Source organism: Sorex fumeus, unplaced genomic scaffold, assembly GCF_029834395.1.
Source record: "Sorex fumeus unplaced genomic scaffold, SorFum_2.1 ptg000030l, whole genome shotgun sequence".
Lineage (NCBI taxonomy): Eukaryota > Metazoa > Chordata > Mammalia > Eulipotyphla > Soricidae > Sorex > Sorex fumeus.
Window position 1 is genome coordinate 21,150,001 of NW_026606087.1, and position 21,814 is coordinate 21,171,814.

At 63.7% G+C, this 21,814-nt stretch overlaps 1 protein-coding gene across 1 annotated transcript in view; it reads left to right on the forward strand.

Annotated features, from left to right (window-relative positions):
- The first annotated feature begins 35 nt into the window (after nt 1-35).
- Nucleotides 36-21,814, forward strand: part of CAPN5 (calpain 5) — a 50,659-nt gene continuing 28,880 nt past the window's right edge. Inside the window, exons 1-2 of the mRNA XM_056115839.1 lie at nt 36-206; nt 17,450-17,581. Coding sequence (XP_055971814.1) covers nt 42-206; nt 17,450-17,581 — 297 coding nt within the window. The 5' untranslated portion in view covers nt 36-41. The remainder of the gene's footprint in view (nt 207-17,449; nt 17,582-21,814) is intronic.

A 21,814-nucleotide genomic window follows, 5' to 3' on the forward strand; every position in this document is an offset into this window, starting at 1 on the left:
GCCCCTGAGACCCCGGTGCCCACTGCCCGGCCCTGGCCAGCATGTTCTCCTGCGTGAAGCCGTACGAGGGCCAGAGCTACTCGGCCCTGAAGCGGGCCTGCCTGCGCAGGAAGGAGCTCTTCGAGGACCCCAACTTCCCGGCCTCCGACGACTCCCTGTACTACAAGGGCGCCCCAGGGACCGCGGTCAGATGGAAGCGGCCCAAGGTCAGTGCCTGGGGCCGGGGCGGGAGGGCGGGTGCTGTGGGGCCAGGCTGTGCACCCCAACCCAGAGGCACACAGCGCTGGGGGCTGTCGGGATGCCAAGGAGGGCCTGGACGTACCTCGGTGAGCAAGTCCCACCAGGGGAGGAAACACTTTCCGCTCTCTGAGGGCTTCTGACAGTGCCAGAAATGAAAAGTGCTTTTGACTAATCAATAGTCACAAGGGCCCTTGCCAGCCAGCGATGGTGCCCGGAGCTTGGGGGCACGGGGGACTTGGAGAAGCTGCCCCCCCCCCCCCGCTGTTCCTCCCATACAGGCTACGGGGTCACACACACACACACACACACACACACACACAGACACATAGACAGACAGACACAGACACAGACACACACACACACACACACACACACACACACACACAGTCAGAGAGTGTCTGCGTTTACTGGGTGTTTCCTTTAACTGGTGCTGAGCCTGCTGTACCCCTGGGGCTGGGTGAGGCGGCTGTGGGGGTCACCGCCCACTTGCCCGCACACTGTCCTAGTGGCCTGAGTACTGGCCATAGGAGCTTTCCTGCAGAGTTCCCCTCCCCCCGACCCTCCCACTCTGCCCCCTCATACACATTTGGGAAAAATCAGATTTTGTTTTCCTTTCTGGATTTGGGGCAACACCTGGCGGTCCTTGGGGTTACTCCCAGCTCAGCTTGGGGGTCACTCCTGGGGGTGCCGGGAAACCGCGTGGTCCCAGGATTAACCCTCAGCATCCCACATGCAAAGCCTGTGCTCAGGCCCTTTAAGTCCCCTCCTGGGCCCGGTTGCATTTTCTTTTCTTTTTCTGTTTTGGTTTTGGGGCCACATCTGGTGGTGCTCAGGGCTAACTCCTGACTCTGCACTCAGGAATCACTGCTCAGGCAACACTATGGGATGCTAAGGGATCAAACCCGGGTCGGCCACGTGCAAGGCAAACGCCCCCTCCCACGGTACTATCTTTCTGCCCCGTAGTTTTGATAATCTCTTCCAACTGAAAACAAAAGCATTACAGGCCAGAGCGGTGGTGGGTGGGGCACTTGCCCTGCACGCCGCCAGCCCGGGCTTGATCCGGGCACCCCATAAAGTTCCCGAGCCTCTCCAGGGGTCACTTTTTTTTTAAAATTTTTATTAGTGACAAACCAAGAGGTACAGTTGTAGACTTACAAATTTTTGTGCTTGGGTTTCAATTATACAATGATCAAATCCCCATCCCTCCACCAGTGCCCATTCTCCACCACCAAGGATCCCAGTATCCCTTCCACCCACCCTCCCCCCCATCCCACCCTGCCTCTGTGGCAGGGCATTCCCTTTTGTTCTCTCTCTCTTATTGGGTATTGTGGTTTGCAAAAGAGGCATCGAGTGGCAATCGTGTTTGGTCTATAGTCTGCTTTCAGCATGCTTCTCCCATCCTGGGAGGATCCTCCCAACACCCTTTACTTGGTGCTCCCTTCTCTATCTGAGCTCCCTTTTCCCCTAGCATGTGTGGCTGGCCTCCAAGCCATTCCAGGGGTCATTCTTAAGAGCAGAGCCAGGAGTGACCCCTGAGCACCACCACTGGGGATGGTCCCCAAACAACAACAACAACAAAGGAAACAAAAGCATGATCCACATGTCCTGGAACTGCGCCCTGGAGAGGGAGGGAACGGGGGAGGCCCGTGAGGGGGGGGGGCAGAGCTCCATCACGCCCCCAGCCCACCTCCTGGACCACGGGGCCGAGCGGCCTGCTGCCCAATGCCCCCCTGCTCCTGCTCCTCAGCCTCCTGCCTGCCCCTCCCCCACGCCCCCACTGTGCCTTCTCCCTCCTCCGTGGGTGGGGAGGCGGTGGCCTTGCTGGTCACTGTGAGTCCTTGTGAGAGCATTCCAGCTCCCTGCGCTCCCTGACCCTCTCCTCCCACTGACCATCTTGTCGCCAGCAGGCCTGGCAGGGGCTGGGCTTGGGGTGGTGACCGGAGGCACGCTCAGCAGCGCCCTGCCCTGTGACCTTGGCACAGCCCTGGCCTCTCTGGGCCCTTCCCGAGCGGGGTCAGGAGAACTGCCCTCTCCTCACTGCCCTCCCAGGACCGGGCCCTTTGGAGGGGCCGAAAGAAAAAGCAGCATTGAGCAGGGCCCTCCCTAGCAGCCGTGGGGTCAGCTCAGGGCCAGGGGCAGCACGGGCAGAATTGGGAGGGGAGGCAGCTGCTGGGGCAAGGGGGTGGTCCCAGGAGGCCTGCCAGGATGGGGAGGCTGGGGGCTGAGGGGCAGCACAGACCTAGCAGCGAACCCCCTAGCGGGCTTGGTCCGGCCTCTTGAGCAGGGGAGGAGCTGGGGGAGGAGGAGCAGGGGGTGGGGCAGTGGGTGCCCTGGCTGGGGTGTGGGGGACACAGCGGGGCCCTGGAGGGGACACAGGGGTGCCCTGGCTCTGTCTAGTGTGTCCGAGCCACCTGGATGCCCAGGCCCTTTGCGCCTCCTTGAGGGACCCCTCAGCAAGCCTCCTCTCCCCTCCCCAAGTCAACCTGAGTCGTGGTGGATGGCCCAGCCTCTGGGACGTGTGAGCTGGAGGCAGTCACTGCCCCTCGGGCCTCAGTGGGCCCATCTGTGAAAGGGGAGCAGGGCCCCGGCAGCAGGGCCTGAGGCTGCAAAGAGGAGGAGCCCTGGGGTCAGACATGGGGGCGGCATTAGACTCGCCCCTGCCCCTTGCTGGGTCCCTTCCTCCTCCCCTGAGTCTGACACGGCCCTGGGGCCTTGTCCCTCTGTCCCCCGGCCCCGCAGGCGGCCCCTGCCCAGGCACCCAGACCCCATTCTGTCTCTCTCATTCTGACCCCATTCTTTCTCTCCGTCTCTCCATGTCTCGGGATGAGCCTGCAGGTCCCTTGATGGAACCGAGAGGGGCCCTGTCCTCAATTTCGGAACCTTCTGGAATGCCCAGCCCTGTCCCCTGGCAGTGCTGGACATCAGGTTCCTCTGGGTCACCAGAGAGGCCACTACACTGAGGTGGTGTGGGCAGAGGCCCAAGTGGCAGAGAGGGGTCATGGTGGGAGGTCGCCCTTTGTCTCTGGTGCGGGGGGAGGTTCTGCTCCTCCCTGGGCCTCGGTTTCCCTACTTGACTGGCTGATCCTGCTGTGGTCTTTGATTCAGGAGGCTGGTACCTGGGTGAAGGTGGATGGATGCAGGAGGAAGGGAGGAGGGGGAGCAGGGGGGGAGGAGGAGGAGGAGGAGCAGGGGTAGGAGCTGGGACAGGGGGAGGAGCTGGGGTAGGAGCTGGGAGAGGGGGAGGAGCTGGGGTAAGAGGAGGAGGAGGAGGGGTAGGAGGAGGAGCGTGGGGAGGGGGAGTTGGGGGAGGAGGAGGAGGAGAGGCAGGAGGAGGAGCTGGGGAGGAGGAGGAGCAAGAGAAGGAGGAGCGGGGCTGAAGCAATAGCACAGTGGGTAGGGTGTTTGCCTTGCAGGTTCAATTCGCAGCATCCCATAGGGTCCCCCGAGCACAGCCAGGAGTGATTCCTGAGTGCAGAGCCAGGAGGAACCCCTGAGCGTTGGCTGGGTGTGACCCAAAAAGAAAAAAAAGAGAGAGAGAGAAGGAGGAGCAGTAGAAGGAACAGGGTGGGGAGGAGCAGGGGGAGGAGGAGCTGGGGGAGGAGGAGCTGGGGGAGGAGGAGATGAGGGAGGATGGGCTGGGGAGGAGGAAGAGCAGGGGAGGAGGAGCAGGAGGAGGAGCAGGAGGAGGAGCAGGAGGAGGAGAAGCTTGGGGAGGAGGAGCACAGGGAGGAGGAGCACAGGGAGGAGGAGCTGAGGGAGGATTGGCTGGGGAGGAGGAGAAGGGGAGGAGGAGGATCAGGAGGAGGAGGCATGGAGAGGAGGAACAGGGGAAGGACGACCAGGGAAAGGAGGAGCAGAGGGAGGAAGAGCTGGAGGAGGAGGAGAAAGGGAGGAAGAGCTGGGGGAGCAGGAGCAGGGGAGGAGGAGCGGGAGGAGGAGCAGGAGGAGGAGAAGCTTGGGGAGGAGGAGCACAGGGAGGAGGACCTGCGGGAGGATGGCCTGTCGGAGGATGGGGAGCAGGCGAGGAGGAGAGGAAGGAGGAGGGATGGGGAGGAGAGTCAGGGAAAGGATGAGTGGGGGGAGAAAGAGCTGGGCGAGAAAGAGCAGGGGAGGAGGAGCGGGAAGCGGACCAGGAGGAGTAGAAGCTAGGAGAGGAGGAGCTGAGGGAGGATGGGCTGGGGGAGGAGGAGCAGGGGAGGAGGAGGAGCGGGAGGAGAAGGGATGGGAGGAGGAGCAGGGGAGGAAGTGCTGGGGAAGAAGGAGCAGGGGAGGAGGAGCAGGAGGAGGAGCAGGAGGAGAAGCTTGGAGAGGAGGAGCACAGAGAAGAGGAGCTGAGGGAGGATGGGCTGCAAGAGGAGGAGGAGCAAGGGAGGAGAAGGAGCAGGCGGAGTAGGGATGGAGGAAGAAAAGGGGGAGGAGGAGCTTGGGGAGGAGGAGCTTGGGGAGGAGGAGCAGCGGAGAAAGTGCTGGGGAAGAAGGAGCAGGGGAGGAGGAGCGGGAGGAGGAGTAGGAGGAGTAGAAGCTTGGCGAGGAGGAGCACAGGGAAGAGGAGCTGAAGGAGGATGGGCTTGAGGAGGAGGAGCATAGGACAAGGAGGAGCATAGGACGAGGAGGAGCAGGATGAGGAGTGATTGGGAGGAGGAGAAGGGGAAGAAGGAGGACGGTGAGGAGGAGCTGGCGGAGGAGGAGCATGGGAGGAAGAGCTGGGGTAGAAGGAGCAGGGGAGGAGGAGTGGGAAGAGGACCAGGAGGAGGAGAAGCTTGGAGAGGAGGAGCACAGGGAGGAGGAGCTGAGGGAGGATGGGCTTGGGGAGGAGGAGCATGGGAGGAGGAGGAGCAGGAAAGGAGTGATTGGGAGGAGGAACAGGGTAAGGAGGAGCACGGGGAGGAGGATCTTGGGAAGGAGGACGAGGGAAGAAAGAGCTTGGGGAGGATCAGGGGAGGAGGAGCGGGAGGAGGAGAAGCTTGGAGAGGAGGAGCACAGGGAGGAGGAGCTGAGTAAGTATGGGCTGGGGGTGGAGGAGCAGGGGAGGAGGAGGAGCAGCAGGAGGAGGGATGGGGAGGAGGAGCAGGGTAATGAGGAGCAGGGGGAGGAGGAGCTGGGGGAAGAGGAGCGGGGGAGGAAGAGCAGAGGAGGAGGAGCGGGAGGAGGAGCGGGAGGAGGAGAAGCTTAAGGAGGAGGAGCGCAGGGAGGAGAAGCTAAGGGAGGATATGCCGGGGTAGGAGGAGGAGCAGAGGAGGAGGAGGAGCAGGGGAAGTAGGAGCAGGGGAAGGAGGAGCAGGGGAGGAAAAGCTGAGGGAGAAGGAGCAGGGGAGGAGGAACAGAAGAAGGAGGAGGAGGAAAAGGAGCTTGGGGAGGAGCACAGGGAGGAGGAGCAGAGGGAGGATGGGCTGCGGAGGAGAATGGAGGAGGAAGAGCAGGAGAGGAGGGATGGGGAGGAGGAGCAGGGGAAGGAGGAGCAGGGGAGGAGGAGATGGGAGAGTAGGAGCAGGGGCGGAAGAGCAGGGGAGGAGGAGCGGGAGGAGCAGGAGGTGGAGAAGCTTGGGGAGAGGAGCACAGGGAGGAGGAGCTGAGGGCGGATGGGATGGGGAGGAAGAGGAGCAGGGGAGGGGAAGGAGCGGGAAGAGAAGGGATGGGGCGGAGGCTCTGGGGGGAGCAGGGGAGGAGGAAGTGGGGAGGAAGAGAAGGGGGAGAAAGAGCAGGGGAGGAGGAACTGGAGGAGGAGCAGGAGCAGGAGGAGGAGAAGCTTGGAGAGGAGGAGCACAGGGAGGAGGAGCTGAGGGAGGATGGGTTGGGGAAGGAGGAGCAGGGGAGGAGGAGGAGCGAGAGGAGAAGGGATGGGGAGGAGGAGCAGTGAAAGGAGGATAAGGGGATGGAGGAGCAAGGGAGGAGGAGCTGGGGGAGGAGGAGCAGGGGAGAAAGCTGGGGTAGAAGAAGCAGGTGAGGAGGAACGGGAGGAGGAGCAGGAGGAGGAGAAGCTTGGGAAGGAGGAGCACAGAGAGGAGGAGCTGAGGGAGGATGGGCTGGGGGAGGAGGAGGAGCAGGGGGGAGGAGGAGGAGGGATGGGGAGGAGAAACGGGAAGGAGGAGCAGGGGAAGGAGGAGCAGGGGAAGGAGGAGCAGGGGAGGAAGAGCTGGGGGAGAAGGAGCAGGGGAGGAGGAGCTGGGGGAGAAGGAGCAGGGGAGGAGGAGCGGGAGGAGGAGAAGCTTGGGGAGGAGGAGCACAGAGAGGAGGAGCTGAGGGCCCATGGACTGGGGGAGGAGGAAGAGCTGGGGAAGAAAGAAGAGAAGGTGTGGCTGAAGAGGGGGAGGAGGAGCAAGAGGAGCAGGGGAGGAGGGATAGGGCGGGGAGTATAGGAAGGATAAGCAGTGGGGAGGAGGAGCTGGGGGAGAAGGAGCACAGGAAGGAGGAGCAAAGAGAGGATGGGTTGGGGGAGAAGGAGGAGTAGGGGAATAGGAGGAGCAGGAGGAAGAGGGATGGGGAGGAGGATCAGGCGAAGCAGGGGCAGGGGAAGGAGTAGCAGGGGGAGGAGGAGCTGGGGGAGGAGGAGCAGGGGAGAAAGAGCGGGCGAGAAAGAGCAGGGGAGGAGGAGCGGGAAGAGGACCAGGAGGAGTAGAAGCTAGGAGAGGAGGAGCTGAGGGAGGATGGGCTGGGGGAGGAGGAGCAGGGGAGGAGGAGGAGCGGGAGGAGAAGGGATGGGAGGAGGAGCAGGGGAGGAAGAGCTGGGCAAGAAAGAGCAGGGGAGGAGGAGTGGGAGGAGGAGCAGGAGGAGAAGCTTGGAGAGGAGGAGCACAGAGAGGAGGAGCTGAGGGAGGATGGGCTGCAAGAGGAGGAGGAGCAAGGGAGGAGAAGGAGCAGGCGGAGTAGGGATGGAGGAAGAAAAGGGGGAGGAGGAGCTTGGGGAGGAGGAGCTTGGGGAGGAGGAGCTTGGGGAGGAGGAGCAGGGGAGAAAGTGCTGGGGAAGAAGGATCAGGGGAGGAGGAGCAGGAGGAGTAGAAGCTTGGCAAGGAGGAGCACAGGGAGGAGGAGCTGAGGGAGGATGGGCTTGGGGAGGAGGAGCATAGGACAAGGAGGAGCAGGATGAGGAGTGATTGGGAGTGATTGGGAGGAGTGGCAGCGGAGGAAGAAGTGAAGTAGGAGCAGGGGAGGAGGATCAGAAGGAGGAGAAGCTTGGGGAGAAGCACAGGGAGGAGCACCTGAGGGAGGATAGGCTGGGGGAGGAGGAGGAGCAGTGGAGAAGGAGCAGGAGGAGGCTGGATAGGGTGGAGGAGCATGGGGAGATGAATCAGGGGGGAGGAGGAGCTGGACGAGTAGGAGCACAGGGAGGAGGAGCTGAGGGTAGATTGGGCTAGGGGAGGAGGAGGGGAGGAGTAGGAGCGGGAGAAGAAGGGATGGGGAGCAGGGGAAGGAGGAGCAGGGAAATGAGTAGCAGGGGGAGGAGATGGGAGAGGAAGAGCTGCGGGAGGAGCAGGGGAGGAGGAGCATCAGGGGAGGAGGAGGAGCAGGAGAAGGAGGGTTGAGGAGTAGGAGCAGGGGAAGGAGGAACAGGGGGAGGAGGAGCTGCGGGAGAAGGAACAGGGGAGGAGGAGTGGGAGGAGGAGCAGGAGGAGGAGAAGCTTGGGGAGGAGGAGCTCAGGGAGGAGAAGCTAAGGGAGGATGGGATGGGGGAGGAAGAGGAGCAGGGGAGTAGGAGCAGGAAGAGGAGGGATGGGCAGGAGGAGCAGGGGAAGGAGAAGCAGAGGGAGGAGGATCTGGGGGAGGAGGAGGAGGGGAGGAAGAGCTGGGGGAGAAGGAGCAAGGGAGGAGGAGCGGGAGGAGGAGCAGGAGGAGGAGAAGCTTGGGGAAGAGGAGCACAGGGAAGAGGAGTTGAGGGAGGATGGGCTGGGGGAGGAGGAGGTACTGGGGAAGGAGGAGGAGTAGGGATGGAGGAACAGGGGGAAGAGGAGGAGCAGGAGGAGCAGGGGAGGAGGAGGAGAGGAAGGAGGAGGGATGGGGAGGAGCAGAAGGGAAAGGAGGAGCAGGGAAAGGAGTAGCAGGGGTAGGAGGAGCTGGAGGAGGAGGGGCAGGGGATGAGGAGGAGCAGGAGGAGGAGGAATAGGGCGGAGGAGCATGGGGAGGAGCTGGGGGAGGAGTACCACAGGGAGGAGGAGCTTAGGAAGGATGGGCTTGGGGAGGAGGAGCAGGGGAGGAGAAGGGATGGGGAGGTGGGGCAGGGGAAGGAGGAGCAGGGGAGGAAGAGCTGTGGGAGAAGGAGCAGGGGAGGAGGAGCGGGAGGAGAAGGAGGCATGTGGAGGAAGGCAGAGGATGGAGGAACAGGGGGAGGCGGAGCTGGGGCAGGAGGAGCAGGGGAGGAAGAGCTGCGGGAGAAGGAGCAGGGGAGGAGGAGCGGGAGGAGGAGCAGGAGGAGGAGAAGCTTGGGGAGGAGGAGCACAGGGAGCAGGAGCTGAGAGAGGATGGGAAAGGGAGGAAGAGGAGCAGGGGAGGAGGAGGAGCAGGAGAAGAGATAGGGAGGAGGAGCAGGGGACGGAGGAGCAGGGGACGGAGGAGCAAGGAAGGAGGAGTTGGGGGAAGAGGAGCAGGGGAGGAAGAGCTGGGGGAGAAGAAGCAGGGGAGGAGAAGGAGCAGGAGGAGGGATGTGGAGGAAGGCAGAGGAAAGAGGAGCAGGGGGAGGGAAGCTGGGGTAGGAGGAGCAGGGGAGGAAGAGCTGCGGGAGGAGGAGCAGGGGAGGAGGAGCAGCAGGAGAAGCTTGGGGAGGAGGAGCACAGGGAGTAGTTGAGGGAGAAGAAGCAGCAGGGGAGGAGGAAAGGGAGGATGAGGGATGGGGAGGAGGAGCAGGGGAAGGAGGAGCAGGGGAAGGAGGAGCAGGGGAGGAAGAGCCTGGGAGGGAAAGTGGGGAGAAGGAGCAGGGGTGGAGGAGCGGGAGGAAGAGCAGGAGGAGGAGAAGCTTGGGGAGTAGGAGCACAGTGAGGAGGAGCTGAGGGAGGATGGGCTGGGGGAGGATGAGGAGCAGGGGAGCAGGAGGAGAGGAAGGATGATGGATGGGGAGGAGCAGCAGGTGAAGAAGGAGCACGGGGAGGAGTAGGAGTAGGGGAGGAAGAGCTGGGGGAGGAGCAGGGGAGGAGGAGCGGGAGGAGGAGCAGGTGGAGGAGAAGGTTGGAGAGAAGGAGTACAGGGAGGAGGAGCTGAGGGAGGATGGGCTTGGGGAGGCGGAGGAGCAGGGAGGAGGAGGAAGAGGGATGGGGAGGAGGAGCAGGGGAAGGAGGAGCAGGGCGAGGAGGAGGAGCAGGAGGAGGAGGGATGGGGAGGAGGAGCAGGGGAGGGAGTGCTGCGGGAGGAGCAGAGGAGGAGGAGCAGCAGGAGGAGAAGCTTGGGGAGGAGGAGCCCAGGGAGTAGCTGAGGGAGGATGGGCTGGGGGAGGAGGAGCAGCAGGGGAGGAGGAAAGGGAGGAAGGATGGGAAGGAGGAGCAGGGGAAGGAGGATCAGGGGGAGGAAGAGAAGGGGAGGAAGAGCCTGGGAGGAAAAGCTGGGGAGAAGGAGCAGGGGTGGAGGAGCGGGAGGAAGAGCAGGAGGAGGAGATGCTTGGGGAGTAGGAGCACAGTGAGGAGGAGCTGAGGGAGGATGGGCTGGGGAAGGAGGAGCAGGAGGAGGAGGGATGGGGAAGAGGAGCAGAGGAAGGAGGAGCAGGGGAAGAGCTGGGGAGGAGGAGCAGGGGAAGGAGGAGCAGGGCGAGGAGGAGGAGCAGGAGGAGGAGGGATGGGGAGGAGGAGCAGGGGAAGGAGGAGTAGGGGGAGGAGGAGCAGGGGAGGGAGTGCTGCGGGAGAAGGAGCAGGGGAGGAGTGGGAGGAGGAGCAGGAGGAGGAGAAGCTTTGGGAGGAAGAGCACAGGGAGGAGGAACTGAGGAAGGATGGGCTGGGGTGAAGGAGGATCAGGGGAGGAGGAGGAGCTGGAGGAGTAGGGATGGGGAGGAGGAACAGGGGAGATGGAGCTGGGGGAGGAGGAGCAGGGGAGGAGCAGCAGGAGGAGAATCTTGGGGAGGAGGAGCACAGGGAGGAGGAGCTGAGAGAGGATGGGCTGTGGAGGAGGAGCAGGGGAGGAGGAGAGGGAGGAGGATGGATGGGGAGGAGGATCATGGGAAGGAGGAGCAGGGGGAGGAGGAGCAGGGGAGGAAGAGCTGGGGAGAAGGAGTGCGGAGGAGGAGCGGGAGGAAGAGCAGGAGGAGGAGAAGCTTGGGGAGGAGTAGCACAGTGAGGAGGATCTGCGGGAGGATGGCCTGGGGGAAGATGAGCGGGCGAGGAGGAGAGGAAGGAGCAGGGATGGGGAGGAGCAGCAGGGGAAGGATGAGTGGGGGAGGAGGAGCAGGGGAGGAAGAACGGGAAGAGGACCAGGAGGAGGAGAAGCTTGGAGAGGAGGAGCTGAGGGAGGATGGGCTGGGGGAGGAGGAGCAGGGGAGGAGGAGGAGTGGGAGAAGGGATGAGGAGGAGGAGCAGGCGAAGGAGGAGTAGCGGAAGGAGGAGCAAGGGAGGAGGAGCTGGGGAGAAAGAGCTGGGCAAGAAAGAGCAGGGGAGGAGGAGCGGGAGGAGGAGCAGGAGAAGAAGCTTGGAGAGGAGGAGCACAGAGAGGAGGAGCTGAGGGAGGAAGGGCTGCGAGAGGAGGAGGAGCAAGGGAGGAGAAGGAGCAGGCAGAGTAGGGATGGAGGAAGAGGATGGGGAGGAGGAGCTTGGGGAAGAGGAGCAGGGGAGGAAGTGCTGGGGAAGAAGGAGCAGGGAAGGGGGAGTGGGAGGAGGAGCAGGAGGAGGAGAAGCTTGGCGAGGAGGAGCACAGGGAGGAGGAGCTGAGGGCGGATGGGCTTGGGAAGGAGGAGGAGCATGGGAGGAGGAGGAGTAGGAAAGTAGTGATTGGGAGGAAGAGCAGGGGAAGGAGGAGCACGGGGAGGAGGAGCTTGTGAAGGAGGACGAGGGGAGAAAGAGCTTGGGGAGAAGGAGCAGGGGAGGAGGAGCGGGAGAAGGAGAAGCTTGGAGAGGAGGAGCACAGGGAGGAGGAGCTGAGTAAAGATGGGCTGGGGGTGGAGGAGCAGGGGAGGAGGAGCAGCAGGAGGAGGGATGGGGAGGAGGAGCAGGGGAAGGAGGAGCAGGAGGAGGAGGAGCTGGGGGAAGAGGAGCAGGGGAGGAGGAGCGGGGGTAGGAGCAGGAGGAGGAGAAGCTTAGGGAGGAGGAGCTAAGGAAGGATAGGCTGGGGGAGGAGGAGGAGCAGAGGATCAGGAGGAGCAGGGGAAGTAGGAGTAGGGGAAGGAGGAGCAGGAGGAGGAGGAGCTGGGGGAAGAGGAGCAGGGGAGGAGGAGCGGGGGTAGGAGCAGGAGGAGGAGAAGCTTAGGGAGGAGGAGCACAGGGAGGAGGAGCTAAGGAAGGATAGGCTGGGGGAGGAGGAGGAGCAGAGGATCAGGAGGAGTAGGGGAAGGAGGAACAGGGGAGGAAAAGCTGAGGGAGAAGGAGCAGGGGAAGAGGAGCGAGAGAAGGAGCAGGAGGAGAAGAAGCTTGGGAGGAGCACAGGGAGGAGGAGCAGAGTGAGCATGGACTGGGGGAGGAGCAGGGGAAGGAGGAGCAGGAGAGGAGGAGATGGGGGAGTAGGAGCAGGAGAGGAAGAGCAGGGCAGGGGAGTAGGAGCAGGAGGAGGAGAAGCTTGGGGAGGATAGGCTGGGGGAGGAGGAGGAGCAGGGGAGGAGAAGCAGGGGAATAAGGAGCACGGGAAGGAGGAGCAGGGGAGGAATCGCTGAGGGAGAAGGAGCAGGGGAGGAAAAGTGGGAGAAGGAGCAGGAGCAGAAGCTTGGGGAGGAGCACAGGGAGGAGGAGCTGAGGGAGGATGGGCTGGGGAGAAGGGGAGAAGGAAGAGCAGGAGAAGAGGGATGGGGAGGAGGAGCAGGGGAAGGAGGAGCAGGAGGAGAAGCTTGGGGAAGAGGAGCACAGGGAGGAGCTGACGGTGGATGGAATGGGGAGGAAGAGGAGCAGGGGAGGGGGAGGAGCGGGAAGAGAAGGGATGGGGAGGAGGATCAGGGGGAGGAGCTGGAGAGGAGGAAGTGGGGAGGAAGAGCAGGGGGAGAAGGAGCAGGGGAGGAGGAACGGGAGGAGGAGCAGGAGGAGAAGCTTGGAGAGGAGGAGCACAGGGAGGAGGAGCTGAGGGAGGATGGGCTGGGGGAGGAGGAACAGGGGAGGAGGAGGAGCGGGAGGAGAAGGGATAGGGAGGAGGAGCAGTGAAAGGAGGATAAGGGGATGGAGGAGCAGAAAGAAGAAGCTGGGGGGTAGGAGGAGCAGGGGAGAAAGAGCTGGGGTAGAAGGAGCAGGTGAGGAGGAATGGGAGGAGGAGCAGGAGGAGAAGAAGCTTGGGAAGGAGGAGCACAGAGAGGAGGAGCTGAGGGAGGATGGGCTGGGGGAGGAGGAGGAGCAGGGGAGGAGGAGGGATGGGGAGGAGAAACGGGAAGGAGGAGCAGGGGAAGGAGGAGCATGGGATGACGAGCTGGGGGAGAAGGAGCGAAGAGGAGGAGCAGGAGGAGGAGCAAGAGGATGAGAAGCTTGGAGAGGAAGAGCACAGGGAGGAGGAGCTGAGGGAGGATGGGCTTGGGGAGGAGGAGGAGCAGGGGAGGAGGAGGAGCAAGAGGAGGGATAGGGCAGAGGAGCATAGGAAGAATCACGGGGGAAGAGGAGCTGGGGGAGGAGGAGCCGAGGGAAGATGGGCTGGGGGAGAAGGAGCTGAGGGAGGATGGTCTGGGGGAGGAGGATCAGGGGAGGAGGAGGAGCGGGAGAAGGGATGGGGAGGTGAAGCAGGGGAAGGAGGAGCAGGAGGAGGAGGAGCTGGGGGAGGAGGAGCAGGGGAGGAAGAGCTGGGGGAGAAGGAGCAAGGGAGGAGGAGCGGGAGGAGGAGCAGGAGGAGAAGCTTGGGGAAGAGGAGCACAGGGAGGAGGAGCTGAGGGAGGATGGGCTGTGGAGGAGGAGGAGCAGGGAAGGAGGAGGCGCAGGGGGAGAAATGGGGGAGGAGCAAGGGAAGGAGGAGCAGGGGAAGGAGGAGCAGGGGGGAAGAGCTGAGGGAGGATAGGCTGGGGGAGGAGGAGCAGGGGGAGGAGGGACTGGGGGAGGAGGAGCAGGGGAGGAAGATCTTGGGGAGCTGGAGCAGGGGAGGAGGAGCGGGAGGAGGAGCAAGAATAGGTGAAACTTGGGGAGGAGGAGCAAAGAGGAGCTGAAGGAGTATGGGCTGGTGGAGCAGGAGGAGCAGGGGAGGAGGAGGAGTAGGGATGGAGAGGAGGAGCAGGGGAAGGATCAGCGGAGGAGGAGCTGGGGGAGGAGGAGCAGGGGATGAAGGAGCAGTAGAGGAGGAGCGGGAGGAGGAGCAGGAGGAGGAGAAGCTTGGGGAGAAGGAGCACAGGTAGGAGAGGTGAGGGAGGATGGGCTGGGGAGGAGGAGGATCAGGGGAGAGGAGGAGCAGGTGGAGGAGGGATTGGGCGAAGGAGCATAGGGAAGAGAAGCAGTTGGGAAGAGGAGCTGGGGGAGGAGGAGCAGGGGAGGAGGAGAAGCGGGAGGAGATGGGATGGTGAGGAGAAGGGAAGGAGGAGCGGGCGGAGAAGGAGCTTGGGGAGGAGGAGCAGGGGAGGAAGAGCCTGGGAGGAAAAGGTGGGGAGAAGGAGCACAGTGAGGAGGAGCTGAGGGAGGTTGGGCTGGGGGAGGATGAGGAGCAGGGGAGGAGGAGAGGAAGGAGGAGGAGCAGGTGAAGGAGGAGTAGGGGGAGGAGGAGGAGGGGAGGAAGAGCCGGCGGAGGAGCAGGGGAGGAGGAGCAGGTGGAGGAGAAGGTTGGAGAGAAGGAGTACAGGGAGGAGGAGCTGAGGGAGAATGGGCTTGGGGAGGCGGAGGAGCAGGGAGGAGTAGGAGGAGGAGGGGTGGGGAGGAGGAGCAGCGGAAGGAGGATCAGGGTGAGGAGGAGCTGTGGGAAGAGGAGCAGGGGAGGAAGAGCTGGGGGAGAAGGAGCGTGGGAGGAGAAGCTTTGGGAGGAGGAGCACAGGGGGAAGGAGCTGACGGAGGATGGGCTGGGGGAGGAGGAGCAGGGGAGGAGGAGCAGGGGAGGGAGAGCTGTGGGAGAAGGAGCAGGGGAGTAGGAGCAGCAGGAGGAGATGGTTGGGGAGGAGGAGCACAGGGAGGAGGAGCTGAAAGAGAATGGGCTGGGGAGGAGGAGCAGCAGAGGAGGAGGAGAGGGAGGAGGATGGATGGGGAGGAGGAGCAGGGGACGGAGGAGCAGGGGGAGATGGAGCAGGGGACGAAGAGCTGGGGAGGAAGAGCTAGGGAGGAGCAGCGGAGGAGGGGCGGGAGGAAGAGCAGGAGGAGGAAAAGCTTGGGGAGGAGGAGCACAGTGAGTAGGACCTGTGGGAGGATGGCCTGGGGGAGCAGGCGAGGAGGAGGAGAGGAAGGAGGAGGGATGGGGAGGAGCAGCAACGGAAGGATGAGTAAGGGGAGGAGGAGCAGGGGAGGAAGAGCTGGGCGAGAAGGAGCAGGGGAGGAGGAGTGGGAAGAGGACCAGGAGGAGGAGAAGCTTGGAGAGGAGGAGCTGAGGGAGGATGGGCTTGGGGAGGAGGAGGAGTAGGGGAGGAGGAGGAGCAGGAGGAGGGATGGGGAAGAGGAGCAGGGGAAGCAGGAGCAGGGGGAGGTGGAGCTGGGGGAGGAGCAGGGGAGGAGGAGCGGGAGGAGTAGCAGGAGGAGTAGAAGCTTGGAGAGGAGGAACACAGGGAGGAGGAGCTGAGGGAGGATGGACTTGGGGAGGAGGAGGAGCATGAGGAGGAGGAATCGGGAGGATGAGCAGGAGAACGAGGAGCTGGGGGAGGAGGAGCAGGGGAGGAAGAGCTCGGGGAGAAGGAGCACTGGGAGGAGGAGCTGAGGGAGGATGGTCTGGGGAGGAGGAGGAGCAGGGGAGGAAGGATAGGGAGGAGGAGCATGGGGAGGAGGAGCACAGGGAGGAGGAGCTGAAGGGGGATGGGCTGGGGGAGGAGGAGCAGGGGAGGAAGAGGAGCAGGAGGAGGAGGGATGGGGAGGAGGAGCACGGGGAGGAGGAGCACAGGGAGGAGGAGCACAGGGAGGAGGAGCTTAAGGGGGGTGGGCTGGGGGAGGAGGAGGTGCAGGGAAGGAGGAGCGGGAAGAGGAGGGATGGGGAGGAGGAGCAGCGGGAGGAGCCTGGTGCTGTGGCTGGGCGTATCTCGGAGAACCGGACTAGCAGGCAGCCTGGGAGAAGGGCGCGTTCCCCTGGGGCCTCACCCCTGCTCGCCTCTGCGTGGCCCAGTGTCCTGGGCAGGCCACACCCGCCCTGCCCTCCCCTGCTTCCCCGGACGTCCACCGCCCCCTGCCGCTCCCTCCCACACAGCTGTGGGGTCCCTGCCCAGAACTCAGGCCAAGGCTCCTGGGTGGCCCCTGCGGAAAGGGGCTCAGTGCCGAGGTGGGGGGTGGCCTCCGGCCCGGGTGGGATCCCACGTGTGTGCGTGGGTGGGGGCGGGGGGAGGCGGAAGGTGGAGATTTGGAGTCCCGGACCCCTCCCTTGGAGCCTCCCTGCCCACCGGCTTTCTCCAGCTGCTTCTCTTGGTGACACTGCCACCAGGCAGTCTCCCCTGAGTGCTCCCTGGGCTCCAAGCCGGTGCTTCCGCCTGACGGGCGCCAGGGACTTCCCAAATATGCATGTGCTGTGCTGTGCCAAGGAAAAGCAGAGAGACGGACACTGTTCCTGGTCTTGGCTCTCGGGCGCGGGGCTGGGGCCTGGGCCCCCTGGGTCCCTCTCCTGTCTGCAGAGCCCAGGGCGCACAGGGAGACCCTGAGGGGCTCTGGGCCTGTGGCCTCCCCAGTGTGAAGGGGTTCTCCCGGGGTGCACCTCGACTGGCTGCTGGGGCCCCTCCCTCAGGACCCTGGGGAAGCCCCTGTCACCCCAGGGCAGGCCAAATGCCGGGCCCCTGCTGCCGGGCACCCATCCACCCCTCTGCCTGGCTCTGCCACTCACCAACCTGAGCGATAGGACTCAGACCAGCACCGCAGTGTGCGACCCCAAGGGCCGCCCTCAGCCCCTGTGCCCGCACCTGAACCTGGGCCATGAGGCAGCAGCCCAAGCCCCAAATGCCTCTGCGGAAACTGATGTTCCTTGGTAACCCCCTACACACACACACACACACACACACACACACACACCTGCCCTGACACTGGGATAACGCTTCTTTGCACCAGAGAGGACAGAAATCACACACACACACACACACACACACACACACGCACGCACCTGCCCTGACACTGGGATAATGATTCTTTGCACCGGAGAGGACAGAGGTAACCCCTACACACACACACACACACACACACACACGCGCGCGCGCACCTGCCCTGACACTGGGATAATGATTCTTTGCACCGGAGAGGACAGAAGTAACCCCTACACACACACACACACACACACACACACACACACACACACACGCACGCACGCACGCACCTGCCCTGACACTGGGATAACGCTTCTTTGCACCAGAGAGGACAGAGGCTCAGAGAAGTTAGGCTGCTGGCCCAAAGTTGCACAGCCAGGGCACGACCAGGAATCCCATCTTGGAGACTCTGCTGCCATCTGCGGGCTGTCTGCAGTAGAACGTCGGGAAGAGCCTGGTGGCCGGGCAGCTGCTCCATCCAGGGGACAGCCGTGTTAGCGTCCAGGCTGTGCTGCACCATAGCCCCCTGGCCTCCGGGCACCCTGGCGTGCCTGGCACGTGGCAGACATCTCCGCATTGAGTTTGGCCTTCGGGGCCCAGGATGAAAGCTCATGCATGCGAAGCCCGACTCTCACCCACGTCAGGGGTCAGTGAGCCCCTGCAGACCCCCCAGACCCACGTACGACTGTCTCAGCTCTGTGGGGCGGGGCAGGGGGGGAGGGGAGGGTGTCTCCATGCAGAGTCCTGCGGGCCCCAGAGGGGCCCAGGAGGGACCAGGCCGGGGGTGCCACAGGGCTTGCGCGATGCCCACCCCACCCTTGGCAGCATCCTAGGATGTTCTGGAGTTTGGTTCTCCCTTGCCCCCCCGCCCCCCCCACAGGAAGTGGCCCTAGGGGCTGCGGGTGGGTGTGGCCGGACTTCCAGTGCTGGGCAGTGCAGGAGGAAGGGCTGGGGTCCAGGCCCCCCAACCTGCCGAGACTGACCGCCCGCACCCCCTATGCGCAGGACATCTGCGAGGACCCCCGCCTCTTCGTGGACGGCATCAGCTCCCACGACCTCCACCAGGGCCAGGTGGGCAACTGCTGGTTCGTGGCCGCCTGCTCATCCCTGGCCTCCCGCGAGGCGCTGTGGCAAAAGGTGAGTGTGGGCGGGTGGGGGGCTTCGGGGTGTCAGCGCCCCCCAACATGCCCGCAGTGGGCCAGGAAGCCCGGCCGGGCTGCCAGTGGGGGAAGTGGGGGGCTCCCAAGGCCATTCGCTGGCGTCCCAGAAACGCATGGCGGAACGGAGACACCTGTGGGCCGTGGAAGCGGATTGGATTGAATCGTGTTAGCCTGGGGACATCGCTGTTGGCCAGTCCCTGTCCTGGTCACTTTCAGCGGGGCGTGGTGCCCAGCTCTGGGCCCCACGAGCTCAGCTTGCCCCCTCGTGGCAGCACCGGGTAGTGCAGCCTGAGTCGGCCCGGCTGAGCTTGGTTCCCAAGCTTGGGAGCACAGGCCTGGCACTGACCATTCCTGCCCCCGCAGCTCTGCCCTGGTGGGTTGCCTGGCACTCACCCTGACCTCGTAGTGACCCCAGCACTAACTTCAACCTTCGGCACGGCAGGCTCGGGGAGCTGTGGGGGGGTGGGGCTGCAGATACTAAACTTCCATTTTGGGGTTCGTAATTGGGTCATCCGTCTTCGTGGCACACTGTGGGTGTCCCACACAGATGGGCTCCATTGCCAGTGGACAGAGGGAGCTGGCCCTGGAGGACACTCGACTCTGGTCACACCGTGGTTGGGGCTGTGGGCTGGGCTGTGCTCACACTGTGGTTGGGACTGTTGTGGTCGGGGCTGTGCTCACACTGGTTGGGTCTGTGGTTGGGTCTGTGGTCGGGGCCATGGTTGGGATTGTGGTCGGGACTGTGGTCACACTGTGGTTGGGTCTGTGATTGGGGCTGTGGTCAGAGCTGTAGGGGTGCTGCTCTCCCATCTTTTGAGTTCTGAAAATCAGGTGTGTGTGTGTGTGTGTGTGTCTGTTTGTCTGTCTGTCTATCTTTCTGTCTTTCTGTCTGTGTCTGTCTTTCTGTCTGTGTCTGTCTTTGTGTCTGTGTGTGCATCTGTAAGTGTCTGTGTGTGTGAGTGTCTGTGTGTGAGTCTGTATCTGTATCTGTGTGTGTGTCTGTGTGGCTTTGGCTTCATCTGGGGCCTCTGACAGTGCTTTGGGGTGAAGGAGAGCTGTGTGCTGTGGGCTCTCTGCAGACATGTAGACGTGGGTAGTTAGTTCTGGGGGTCTGGGAGGGCCCCAGAGAGCCATGTGGAGGGCAGTTCCTGGGCCTCACACCTCCCTCCCACTCCCGCAGTGGGCGGCGGGCTCTGGGTGCAGGCTATAGCCAGACCCCCCCGCCTCCGGCTCCAGTCCCTGCTCCCTGAGCCCAGAACCAGCTCTCCTGCCCCCGCAACCCCCAGGCCAGGTCTGGGTCCTGTGGGGCTGCCCCCGGCCTCCCTCCCACCCCGTAATTGCCTGTTTATCCGTGGCCTGTCCCCTTGGAGGGGAGAGGGTGCTCCCCAGGGACAGCTGGTCCCACACCTTCCCGGGAGCTCTGCAGGGTCCCAGCACCGAGGCGGTTCGGGACGGGAGCCCGACCCTGCATTTTGCCATCACAGCTTCAGCGCCTGCGGCTCAGAGCCCCCCCCCTGGGTGCCCCTTCCCCTGGCCCTTAGGGGCCCTCAGGGTAGGGTGGGCCTGGCCTGGGGGGCCTGGACCCGCTCCTGGCGCACTCCCTGTTTTGTGCAGAAGGGGCTGACCTGGGTGCTGTGTGGCCCTGGGCAGGCCTGTGTGTCTCTGGCCACGGTCGGGCTGGGCAGGAGGCCGGGGGCAGCGTGGGCTGTGGGGCTAATTGCCCTTAGCTCCTGATCCCGCTCTGAGCCACTAGGTCCCCGGAAGGAGGCCAGGGCCCCCGGGGAGCTCATTACCGCCTGCTCCCCACCCGTCCCTGCTGACGGGTTGTTTGTTGTTACCCCCCTTACTGGGCCGTTGCCCTGCAGGGCCTCCCTCGCCCCACCCTGTTTTCTCCACCGAAGAGGGGTGTTCAGCCTGAGCTGCACCCCCATCCCCCCCCCCCAGACACTCTGGGGATGCCGAGCCTCAGGCGAGGGCGCACCAACCTGAGCTCACTCTCTGTGCTGCCTCCTCCAGGAAGCTTTCCGGCACGCCCGCCCCTCCGGTCCTGGGCTCATCCTGGTGGGAACTAAACAGGCTCCCTTCCTGCCCATGGCCTCTGTGTGTGCCTGATCCCAGCCTCCAGGGCTGATCTGGGTGTGTGTGTGTGTGTGTGTGTGTGTGTGTGGAGGGGGCATTTCCGCCCTCCTTGGCAGCCACCTGCTTCCACCTGCTCCTGCCCTGCCAGGTCCTGCCTGCAGGAGGTGGGATGTGTCCCACCCTCCGGCCCCCCGCCTAGGCTATACGCACAGGCTGTGACAGTGCCCACAGGGCAACACAGGGCAAGCCTGGTTCCCCCTACGCCTGAGAGGCTATGAGAGGGACATGCCCCATCCTGTTCTCAGACCAGGGCGGAGGGACGGGGAAAGAGTGAGGGGTCCGTGTTGGGGGCACTCGCTGACAGGCAGCGAGCAAAGTCTGAGAGGTGGGCACTGCTCGTGAGGACAGGCGGGGCTCTCTGAGCTCCATTTGAGTGCTGGGGTTCGGGGATAGCCCGGTATGGGGGGGGACAGCCCTGCGTGGGCCAGGTCCTGAGCCCCGGCCCTGGTACCAGTGGGGATAACCTGCACAGAGTAACTGCAGGCCAGGGAGACAGTGCCAGGGCCAGGGGCATGCTTGCATGCATGGTGGGAACCCAGTGCCTTCCCTACCAGTCCCCCGCCGGCAGGGTCCAGCCCTACGCCGCACCCTGAACCCTCCAGCCCTGTTGGCTGAGACTCGCCAGGAGTGGCCTCAGCCCCCTGAGCACCATGTGGGAGCCCGCCACACCAGTAACTGGAAAAGTTGCTGCCCGGTCCTCATGGAGGTTGTCGTGGAGGGCCACCCCCGCCCCCGCCCCACCCCAGGTCTGGGCAGTTCCTCTCCTCACAGTCCTGGAGAGCGTCAGCCCAAGGCCTGCGGGGGCTGACGCTTGTTCTCAGGGCAAGAGGGAGAAAGTGAGGTGGCATTGGGACCCTCAAGTGCAGCCAACAGACACCCGGGCAGGCTGGCGGAGGCAGAGAGAAGAAACCAGAGCTCCAGCCTGGTACGTGACAATGAAAATACGCGCTGAGCCCTCCCCGAGTGGAGCCAGGCAACTTCCCCGGCTCAGTGGATCCTGGACCTGCCGGAGTCCCTCGCTCCCCGCCCAGACATGGTGGCATGCTCTTTCCCTATGCCATGTCCAGACTTGTGTATTAGGGAATCTCACGCCCCAGCCCACCTTGTCACCACCCCCCTGCCACCTGGCTGCGCTGGCCTGCCCCTGCAATCAGAGCATGTGCCTTGATTTCCCAGTTTTTCCACCCTGGTCCTGTTGAGTTCGAGAGTCACCCCAGTGTCAGCTCCTGAATTCATCTCTGCCCCGTGCCTCCCCCCTCCAACCAGCTCCCCCCGCCCAATCTCTCCCCATAGCCTGCAGCTGAAGGGTTGACCTGGCTGGTCCTGCCAAGCAGGACCCTCACACCTTCACTGATACACACACACCTGCCCCGTGGCCTGTTTCCCTCCTGCCCCCCCTTTCCCCAAGCACACCAGCCAGACAGTGGGACAACGGGACTCATTTTCCGAGAGCCCCCAAGTGGCAGGTCCTGGTCTTGGCCTGGCCCAGAGTGATGATGAGAAAGACACACCAGCTCTGCCCACTCGGGCGCACAGCCACAGGTGGGTACATCACATAAAGATGGAGCAGACCAAGGAGCAGAGAGAGGGCACTGGCCTTGCACGCGTGGGTCTGGGTTCCATCCCCCGGCATCCCATAGGGTCCCCCGAGCACCGCCAGGAGTAATTCCTGCGTGCAGAGCCAGGAGTAACCCTGAGCATCACCAGGTGTGGCTCCCGCCCAACCAAGCACACAAACAGGAGACCCGAGCCCCATCCTCAGCACCACACAGTTCCTGAGTGCCGCCTGGACGTGACTCCGAAGTCACGTGCTCACCAGCCACACACGCTAAGCCGTGTGCAGAGAAAATGAAGTTTGTGCGGGAAGGAGAGAAGCAGGCAGCACGTAGCATAAGGGTTTAGGGGGGCTCCCGCGAGGGGCTCCTCAGCCTCGCTCCCCCTCCATCCCTCCACTGCTCTGTGAAACGCTGTGTGATGCTTGAGCACTTTGACATCTCTCTGTGTGCTTGGGAGTGGCCCCGGGGCCCCCACAGCTGGCCTCAGGACTTGGGGTGCCGCCTTCTCAGAGCTT